The sequence below is a fragment of the Gavialis gangeticus genome, unplaced genomic scaffold, assembly GCF_001723915.1.
Source record: "Gavialis gangeticus isolate Ggan-Ray unplaced genomic scaffold, GavGan_comp1, whole genome shotgun sequence".
NCBI lineage: Eukaryota > Metazoa > Chordata > Crocodylia > Gavialidae > Gavialis > Gavialis gangeticus.
Genome location: NW_017728995.1, coordinates 35,589,065 through 35,599,824, shown reverse-complemented (window position 1 = coordinate 35,599,824; position 10,760 = coordinate 35,589,065). Strand labels below are relative to the sequence as shown.

The 10,760-nt window shown below is 46.1% G+C and overlaps 1 protein-coding gene across 1 annotated transcript in view; it reads left to right on the top strand.

Moving 5' to 3' along the window:
• The window catches only part of ATP13A5 (ATPase 13A5), a 61,908-nt gene that overhangs the window by 7,897 nt on the left and 43,251 nt on the right, over positions 1 to 10,760 (top strand). The window contains exons 2-7 of the mRNA XM_019503492.1: positions 5,074 to 5,247; positions 5,438 to 5,584; positions 5,791 to 5,861; positions 6,811 to 6,891; positions 7,686 to 7,755; positions 9,967 to 10,101. Of these exons, the coding sequence (XP_019359037.1) occupies positions 5,074 to 5,247; positions 5,438 to 5,584; positions 5,791 to 5,861; positions 6,811 to 6,891; positions 7,686 to 7,755; positions 9,967 to 10,101 (678 nt within the window). The remainder of the gene's footprint in view (positions 1 to 5,073; positions 5,248 to 5,437; positions 5,585 to 5,790; positions 5,862 to 6,810; positions 6,892 to 7,685; positions 7,756 to 9,966; positions 10,102 to 10,760) is intronic.

Below are 10,760 nucleotides of genomic sequence, written 5' to 3'. Positions count from 1 at the left end.
TCGTCCCACCAGTGTGGACAAAGAGCCAGAAAGCTGGATTCTTATCAGCACAGGCCTACTGGATTGTCCTGTGCTGATAAGATTGGGTTTATTCAGTCTGCAGAAGAGAAGACTGAGGGGGATTGAATAGCAACCTTCACCTCCCTGCAGGGGGGCTGCAAAGAGGATGGAGCTGGACTGGTCTCAGTGGGGGCAGATGACAGGACAAGGAGCAATGGACTCCAGTTACAGCAAGCAAAGTTTAGGTTGGATATTAGGAAAAAGGTTTTCATGAGGAGGGTGGTGAAGTACTGGAACAGGTTACCAGAGAGGTGGTGCAATCTCCATCCTTGGAGGTTTTGAAGACCCGGGTAGACCAAGCCTTGGCTGGGATGATGTAGTTGGGGCTGGTCCTGCTTGGAGCAGGGGGTTGGACTTGATGCAACCTCCTGAGGTCCCTTCAACCCTCGTTTTCTATATTCTACCTACATATTTCCATGACAATCACTTAAAATTGAAATGATCGCCAGACGTATAGTTGACCGGGGATATTTCACACTGCAATAACATGTTGGTAATAAGAAATAACATTTCCTCCAACCTACCCAGCTCTGATGACATTATGTCTCAGAAGCTAAGCAGGGGGAGGTGCATTGCCCAATGCACGCGCGACTCCTTCCAGGGATACCTCGCGGTTGCAGGGAGCGGCACTTGCAAGTCAGGAGGATGCTTCAAGTCGGTATTACACCCGTGCCGCAGTCTGCGTGGTGGAGCTGTGTGCTGCAGAAAGCACCGTGGTTGAGTGAAATATAAAACCAAGGGTCTCAGTAGGAGCACTTCTAGACATTAAAGAGATTCACTCAAGCTCCCAACTTATGCTATGAATAACATCCCAAATAGCTAAACTGGACAATATGTTCGCTGATTTTTAATGCTACGTGTATATATATATTTTCCCATTAGACCCCACGTGGCAAACGGTCCTGGATTCATCAGTCATTTAGGTGCATAGACTTCCACTTTCTGCTTCAAATGCACCACAATCATTTACTGCCAGTCCTTTCACCGAGAGCCTAATGGTATGTAGTGCTTTGCCTAAAACCCCAGCTGCAAGTCATACGATGACATGAGCGCCTCAGTTTTCATTTAAAAATAGAAGCAAATTTCTCACTTTCACATTTCTGGAGGAAAGTCTGAAGAGATGAATCTTCAGTGCTCCAAAAAGGAAAGTGTTGGTCGTGTGTAAGGGCCTGGCACTACTGCAGGAAGGGTTCACCAGCAGCTGGACGGCACTAGACATCCCCTGTACACATCCTCTCCTAAAAGCATCTACTGCTGCCACTGCCAGAGACTGGATGCTGGTCTAGATGGACCATTCATCTGACCCGTGGCCCTTCCAACCCCAATAGTTTTGTTATTTTACATTTCTAAAAGCCTACTGTTAAAGCCAAATCATTTGGAAGTGGCCTCATGGTTTGACCTCAACATTTTCAACCACATTTTGAGTTCCCCAGGTGTCTTTGAAGTCTCCTGACACCTTTCCATTCAGGGTTGCACAAGTTTAACTCCAAATATGCTTTTAAACCCATTTAGAGAAGCTGGTGCTAAAGGCTATGCCAACACTCATGTCAGCTTAGTTTAAATTGATTAGAAACATGCTTCAGCTAAAGCAAAACAACCTTCCCTTTTCAACCCCAATGGGATTCTGCACGGGTGTTCACACCAGTGTCATTAAATCGGCTTCAAATCACACCTCGGCTGGAGCATTGGATGGGCTACTCAAAACAGTTGCCATGAGTTTGGCTTTTGGGGAATTTGCAAACTGTGGGATTGTGTTCTGCTTTCCTAGCTGCCTGCCGTCTCAATCAGATCAGATTTAGTTTGGTTTCCAGATTACAGGGCACCTGTTAGCTACTGAAGCAGCTAAGGCTCTCTTTTCAATCCCAAGGTGGTTGTATTTCAGGGATGGGCTACATAATCTCAACAGCAATAAGCATTTCAAATGGCAAAAGTCTGTTAGGGACGTTTTGCATCGTCCAGTAGGACAGGAGAGAGAGGCAAGTCCATTTGATTTTACTTATTAACACGGTGATGGGGTTCTTCTACTTCCCAACAAGCAGGTGCTGGGACCTGCAGTCCTGTGGGCGGTTTATAATTGCTCGCTGTGCTTTTGTTGTTAATCCCTTGTCTGCGTGGCACAAACCTGCTGGCAAAGAATTTGCAGCCGGTGCTGCTGCTTTGAGCGCCTTGTAAATAGGGGTGGTGGCCGTGTTTGTGCCAGGGTGAAAGGTGTTGCTTTCAGGTGGGATGATAATCCATGGCTATTGCACTCACGTGTAGCCGATGGGTATTACAACCCCACGAGCGTCCTCCAGGCACTTTAGAGCATGGGCTTTTCCTGGTCTTCGCTGCATCATCTAGGGTGTGAAGGGCAAAGCCCAGGTAATTCTCTGGGCTTACCCTCCAACAGATTTGACTATATCCTCGCACTCTGGAAAACAAGTGTGCAAGGAAGAACACTTAATCCTCAATGAAGAGTTTGGCATCTGGGCATGTTTAAGGAAAGGAAAGGAGGTCAAGGGCACAGAAGACCAGCTACTGAAGCTCCACTTTCCTTTTTTCCAAAAAATAAGTGGTGAGAGCCCTTCACGGTTCTGGCAGAAGGGACAAAGGGAGACCCAGCTTAAAAGACCTCATAATATGGGAGGTGGCTGTTAGGACAGTCTTAGGAGGGATGGAGGCAATGGCTCAGTCACAGGAATTAGGGTCTCCCACATCCGAAGTGCCGTTGGACATCATCCCCTCCTCTTCTCCTCCCCTCCGCCTGAAATATCTTTAGTCAAAACTATTCACCCTAGTGCAGGCTGAGACCACAAAACATTGAACCCTGCAAGCACGTGAACAGCTACCACAAAGCGACGTCCGTGGGTCGGTCCTCACCCACTTTTAACTCGCTGTTATGTGCTTGCCGTGGCTCAGAGACTGGAGCTCAGTGACTCAGGCCTTTTCCCACTCACGTTTTAATTGGATGGTTGCTAATTGTTAATACAGGTTATTTCCTTCAGACGGGTATCTTGCAATCTCGCAGGTGTAAACAGAAGAGTCAGAAAACAGTTTCAGGGCTGCTGATTCAACACGGAGGACTGAATGAATGCTACAGATAAACGCCTTGCAGCATTTGAGAAAGCGTGACAGCTTCACACTGTCACGTTGCTGGCAGACGGACGGAAGAACCAGTATCTTGACCTTTTCGCTGTACAAAACCCGACAGCATTTTACAGAGAATATGAACTTTTTATAGAATTTTTGAACCAGCCCATAGGATGTAAGAGTCGAAAGCTTGCAATTAAAGGCATTTTTTTGCAAATTTTTTTTTTTGCAATAATCTAGTTGGTCTGGAATTGAGTCCCAATTCCTTTTTCCTCCCGCAGGCTGCCCAGGCTCTGGGCATGGTGGAGCGTGGCGGGCAGCGGTCAGACAGCCCCAGCTGCCGTGCCAGCCCCCTCCCTCTCCAAGCAAGCAGCATGGGCATGAGTAGGGTGGTCATCATAGAGGACAGTTCAGTTTTCTGCTACTCTGTTTTTCTCTTCAAGGGACAAGGCTTGGGTGGGACTTGATGGAGGACGGGAGAACGAAGCCAGGCCCGGGCTCAGCGAGCAGGGGCGTCTCTCCATAGCAGGCGGGGGTGAGCCAGCCGCCACGACAGGAGATGCGGGACGTTGCAGGGGTGCGGAGATGGAGAGGGGTGGGCGAGGGACGGGCAGGGGGATGTGGACAGCGTCGGGGCGGGGAGCAGAGCGCTCGGAGGAGAAGGCAAGGCTGGCGGCGGAGCGATGCACTTGTGGGGAAGACGCACAGGTCCGAGCAGGACAGGGCAGAGCAGCAAAGGAGGATGGAGGAAGAGAAGGTGTCCAGGGAGTAAGAGGAGGAGGGAGATGACAAAAAACAGCTGTTGGCTCAGCCCTAAGGGACTGCGTGGACAGAGCCCAGGTTTGGCAAGAGCTGTGGAAATGCAGCTGGGTGCTTTGTGAACCAGCAGATCTCCTCCCCCCCTTGAAGTCTTTTGTAACCTGATCCAGGGCTGGGCATCACTGTGCCAGGTAATACCCTCTTCTCCACCTCGAATGGACTCCCGCACAGTTAGCCCCTTGCATGGCGTGCAGACTGAGCCCTGCAAGAGTCACAAATGCCTCTGAACGCGAGGATCTCAGCTACACCATTTATGGCGACGGGGAATTGGGATGGGACTTGCATGCAGGGGTCCCGAGTGCAAGGGAGGCCTGTAATATCAGCGCTCCTAGCTACAGCACAGGCACCGGGTTATTGCAAGCATTGTGGAGAGGCACCTGCAAGGTGCTGGTGGAAGAGAGGCAGGTGGATTCATAGCTGCAGTTTGTGTCTGAACAAAAACTTTTAAAATTAAATAGAATAGCACTAAGCACAAAGAACAAAAATCCAGCTCATGAAAGCAGAAGACAAACCAGGGAAGAAAATGAGTGACTATAGAAATGACCAATGTACTGGGAACAATCAAGGTAAAACTATGGGAATTTAGGAAACAGGATTGCGTCTTTAATTATTTAAACAGTGCGCATATACTATAAGGTTGCACGTGCCAGGAGGCTGTCGCTAAATTACAAAGCAGCTTTCAACATTCATCCACTCTTAAAGGGATTTCCTGGTTTGCAAGGCAGAACCTGCTGAACCGCACTGAGTTCTTGTATAAGTACACACCGCTGCTGAAGCAAAGCTATAAAACTGCAGGGGACTTAAATGGATTTAAATGTTGCTGTGGTAGATCAGCTGGACTATGGCAGAGAAAACTGTAGGCTCAAGTTAATCCTTCCAAGGTTCAGAGCAGCCACTACGACGCTTCTCCCTCTGGTAACGAGATCTATTCCTGCCTTCTCTGGGTGGCTTTGATATCCAATTTGTCTCAGTTTTAATGATGTACCAGTTCAGAGACCGTCTGATCTCTCAGAGTGAACACAAAGGAGCTTATTAGCCAGAAATACTTCTCAAATAATGTTCAAGCCACCCTTAAAAATAAGTCTCACGGTCAAATAATAGCAATGCCTCCTCTTTGATCCACAGGAGATATTTGGCTACAAAACCCAACGTTCCCGGAAAGCCCTGTGCATTGTCGGGTACATCTTGTCCTGCGGGGCCCTTCTGCTTCTCTTTTACTGGAAACCAGCGTGGGATGTGTGGGCAAACTGCGCTCCATGTAGTTTGCAAGAAGCGGATCTCGTCCTGCTTCGAACAACAGTAGGTGCACGCACGCTTTGGGGTCTACCTTGGAGTGCACGTCTTGTCACGGCCACTTAACTTTGAGATATGAAACTGCTTGCCCTATTTTACCCCTGTGAAAGAGTAATTTCCTTCCATAGCACTGCCAATCTGCTATTGCTTTACACAGGAGCCTAGAAATTCTCTGATCTTTGCTTTACTGCTCTAGGATGAATTTCAAAGATACACCAGAAAGAAGGTGACCTGGATTGACTTGAGCACATTGACGCTATCAGTTAGTGATAAACCAGATGGTCTCCTTATTGCTGACAAGGATTCTATTATAAATAGAGCCATCATGAAACCAGAGTTAAAAGTAAGTCATTTTTAAGGTTGGAGAGCTGAAGTGGTGATGATAAGGCACAAAATGAGGCAAGTGAAAGGCTCTAAGGGGTCTACGATCTCAGTATCCTTCTGTGACTCCCATGCTAATGGGATATGCCCATTTATTCACACCAAGAGGCCCCGTAATATAACAAAGTTAGTTCCTCTTAATGGCACCTGTGCCATTTGATCCTACAGGTGAGGTGCATCCAGGTGCAGAAGATCCGGTATATTTGGGATATTTCTGCAAAACAGTTCCACAAAGTCGGGTGAGTTTGATCTGCTGGTTGCAGCGTTTGTGGTGCCAGTAAAGTCCCTTTTACTGGACAGAGTCTAGCGGAGGGCAACAAAAATGGTTTGGGGGCTGAGACACATGGCTTGTGAGGAGAGGTGGAAAGAAGATGACTATACACACACACATATATATATATAATATGTGTGTGTGTGTGGGTGTATATGTATATAAGGCATGTGCATCTGGAACTGGGAGAACGCCTGTTCACCAGGGCACGCCAAGGGAAGACAAGGTGTGATAGTCACAAGCTGGAAGACTAGTTTGGACTGGACACAAGAAAAAACTTCTTTACCATCTGAGTCTCCAGAGTCTGGAATAGACTCCCCCCACAAGTGGTGCAAGCCCCTACCCTGGATATCTTTAAGAAATGCATGGATGCTTATCTTGTTGGGGTGATCTGACCCCAGCTAACATCCTGCCCCTTGGGAAGGGGCTGGACCCGATGATCTTGCAAGGTCCCTTCCAGCCTTAATATCTATGAAATCTGTGAAACTGGGCTTATTTAGCTGGGAGAAGAGAAGACTGAGGGGGATTGAATAGCAGCCTTCAACTCCCTGCAGGGGGGCTGCAAAGAGGATGGATCTGGACTGGTCTCAGTGGGGGCAGAGGACAGGACAAGGAGCAATGGGCTCAAGTTGCAGCAAGGGAAGTTGAGGTTGGATATTAAGAAAAAACTCTCTCACTAGGAGGGTGGTGCAGCACAGAAACAGGCTCCCCAGAGAGGTGGTGCAGTCTCCATCCTTGGAGGTTTTGAAGACCTGGGTAGACAAAGCCTTGGCTGGGATGATGTAGCTGGGGCTGGTCCTGCTTGGAGCAGGGGGTTGGACTGGATGTGACCTCCTGAGCTCCCTGCAACCTTTGTTTTCTAGGATTCTGTGATTCTTTTAGAACCTCATTATTGAGCTTTCTCGTCATTATCCTAGGTCACTGGAGGACAGCAACTCATGCCATGACGTGCATCAGAAGTTTGGAGCTGGGCTGACAAGGGAAGAACAGAATATCAGGTACAGACCCTGTCTCCTCTCCTGTCTGGTCATTATCACAGATGAGCACGAGTGGTTTACCCCAGTAGTGTGTAGTGCACAAATAGCATTGGCGGGTGCAAAATGTGTGCAACTTACACTTTATTCTCAGTTGTACTAATGGAAATATTGGGAAACTCCTCTAACTTGCATTGGACTCAAAATGGGCACCAAGAAATATCAAGAAATGCAGCTCTATTCAGGGTTTGCACTGGTGTGATCACTGGGTCACATTCTGTCCTATAGCAAACCCTTAGTACTACTGCAGCAGCTCTCATTGCAGGGAACAGATGGGTTTTTCAGGATCAGAAAGCAACATTAAGATGGAGGACATTTTGGACCGATCAGCATAGACAGCTCGTGTGGAGGAGTAGGCTGCTGTAAAGTTTCTGCTCTTGGCTCTGAACCATGAGCTCCGTGGACTCACACGGCCAGTCTGGTAGCAGACATGGAGCGAGGAAGTGTGGCCGCTTACCGCTAGGCTGCAAGTTTTAGTGCCGCAGCGAAGACCTCCAGCTGTGCATGAATGGGACATGAGAAAATTGCGCTCAGTGTACTTTGTCCTCATATTCGAAGGCTTATTGATAGACTTCCATCCCGTTCAACCAGCCATCTGTGTTCTTGAGGCTACTTTTTAGATATCAGCTTTACCACTGCTTGAATGCACAGCTGCGTGTGTGACTTTTTAGTTACCCAACAGGCAAGAGCTAGAGGAACCACAAGCAAATCCCTGAACTTTGTTTCTCAGATATCAATTGATTCATGATCTCTTACAGGAGGCTAGTGTGTGGCCCCAATGCCATTGAAATTGAAATCCGCCCTATTTGGAAATTACTTTTTAAAGAGGTGAGCTGCATCCACTTTTTTATGTTTTGTTGTTGCTTGAAGCAAAAGCTCAGTCTTGTCACCTGGGAATTCAACAGTTGTGAAGGATGTAAGGTTTCGCTATCAATCATCTCCTAGCCCCTCTTTGGATACTTTGGCTCCATAAATTCCCCTTGCCATTTAAATCAGAGACAATATATTCAAGTTGGTATCCTAAACTACACTGTAGTCTTGCAGTGTCCTGCTAATTGGTGGTAGGTTTTCAGTTCAAGTGACTATATTTCAATTCTGAGTAAAGGAATTGCAGTGTGTATCTGTTATATTTTAGTAACACCCATTCAGGATACAAAGCACTGTCTGAAAGCAGAATTGTTTTAAATGCATGCTTGCAACCGTAATGAAGTCCACACTCTGCAAGACCTCCTTCTCCAACGTGGGTGTTGAAAAATGAGGGGGAGTGGGGAGCACAGCAGGGACATGTGCTTTTATTTGTGGAGGATGGAGGATGATTTTGGTAAACTGTGAACAGAACCACATTTGTACACCATGCACTGTCATCTAGCTAGGAAAATGCATTTCTACAATGTACGAAAGTATTTCAAATGGGATAAAGACCACACTACTCTACGCATGAAAAGGATCCAAGCTATTACTTGGTCTGTGCATTTTAATACCCTATCTCGAATGCATAAAATACCCTAAGAAAAAAGCATAGAAAGCTGTAACTCTCCTGAAACTGGTTGGGCTTGATATCCCACCCTTTTTCAGGTGTCCCTGTGAGATGTTGCCTAAGACAGGGCCCTCAGAAAAGCACTTTACAAATGCACTTTCCTCCCAGGCTGCTGCCCCGTGTCTGAATGTTAATACCTGGACTCAGAGAGGTTCTCTGCAGCACTTCAGTTTCAGTGCACGGGGAAATATCAGGCAGCCAGGTTGTAGCTGTATTGATCTTGAGGAAAAGGCAATCAGGACTTGTAGTAGAGATGATATCTTTTATTAGTCCAATAAGATTTTTTTTTTTTTTGGAAAATTGTTACATTAAAGAAAAATTTTTCAAAAATTTTGTTGGTCTAATAAAAGATATCATTTCTACTATGAATCCTGATTGGGGAATATCAGTAATAGGGTGCTCTTGGTGATAGATTGGTCAGGAGAGTGCGGTATTGCCCAAGTATTCATCTTCCTTTAGTTCCCTTTCGTTTGTTTTTAAAGCAACCTGGATAAATATTGCAAAAATAATGTTTCAATAATTTCTCTTGGAGGATCTATTTGTCATAAAAATTATTCATTCAGTTCTGGTCTCCATACAGGCAAAACTCTCATTGCCTTCAATGTTTTGATGATATAAGCACTGTAGGACAGGGCTTTGCACTTGCTCTTTGATCAGAAATGGTCTGGACAAGTTTCTGAAAAAAGGTTTGCTTAATTTCTGCATCTAATGACCTGGATGCTAGGACAGCCAAGGTGGCAGCATCAAGTGATATGTGCTCAGGTGCCCCAGCCATGGACTTCACCAGAACGGTGCAGGTGTAGGCAACAGCAGAATTTGACTTGAACAATGTGCTTTTCCATTACAGGACGATTCCCTGAAGTCCTTGGGTTGCTTAAAGTTGAACAATTAGTATAACAGAGGAAAAAAAAAAAACAAAAACAAAAAGACAAACCCTCCAGAGTCAGGTCAAATTTAATAGTAATAAATAAATAAATGAAAGTAGGCACCTTTCTATAAAGTTTTCATTTTCTACTAAACTCTGCAGCTTTTGAGGGCTAATTTTAATAGGAACCTATTAGTTTCTTCTCCTTGATTTTCCTTTTCCTTGTAAATATCTAATGAACCATCATAACGCATCAAACCCCAAAGAATGAGGAAAGTTATACTAGCTCAATTTTTTATCCACATGGAGACATTGCTTCTTGCCTGACACCACTTCTAAGACTGAGAGCGTGCTAGTCGGAGACATGGGCAGCTAGAGATGACCGGTGCAATTCAGATACATCCTTGCAGCCACTGGATTGCAGCAGCCTGTATTTATAGCAAACCTGAGATTGGCCCGTCTCGGCCATTTGAATCAAAGTCAGTTCCTTGAACCCTCATGGGAGAGCGTTGGCTTGGAACAAGCATCACCGCCCTTTGTTTTAGATCCTGTGCTGACGATTCCATTGCATTTAGTCAATCATTTTAATTTCCACCCCCGGATTTCTTGTGACTCTGTGGTACCTTTGTGTTTTCAGATTTTGAATCCCTTTTACGTCTTCCAAGCCTTCACCCTGACTCTCTGGATAACCCAGGGTTACGTGGAGTATTCTGTGGCTATCATAATCCTGTCAATCATTTCCATTAGCTTAACAGTGTTTGACCTCAGACAGGTAAGCTGTGGTTATTTATGGTGGTTATTTTCCTAGTTCAGGGAACCATAATACTTTTATTGTTAAGAGACACAGACTTAGGAGCCATTTCTGCACCACGTCCTGCCGGTTATTGGTAGCATCGGTAGTTCTCTAGTGCAGCAGAGATACAAGTTGCTTTCTTGGCTTTATCACTACCTTACAGGGATAGACTTCAAATCATGAATTCTGAATCGAGCCTGCATTTCTCCAGAGTTTGAGAGGGCTTGTAGGGAAATTAAAATGAATGGAACAACAGGTGTTAACATAAAAAAGAATATGATAATTGCTTTTAACTCTCAGGCCTGACCTGGGCAGAGCCTCTAAGGGCATGTATACATCAGAGGACCAAACTCAGGTGAGCAATACAAGACCTGGAGACACTCAGCAGAGAGGATGGAGTCGCGATCAGTGGGAATCTAGGCACGGCCCCAAAAATAAATGAATACTTTGGCTCAGCTTTCAGTAAGAACAGTGGCAGTGAACATGGGAACAAAGGCAGGATGACGACTAGGAAAGAGGGCTTATAAATTAAATTACCATAACTGAGGTCCGGACGATCTCCACCTGAGTGCTGAGGGAATTGGCTGCAGCCATTGCGGGACCCCTGGCACGGCTGTACGAGCACTTGTGGTGTACTG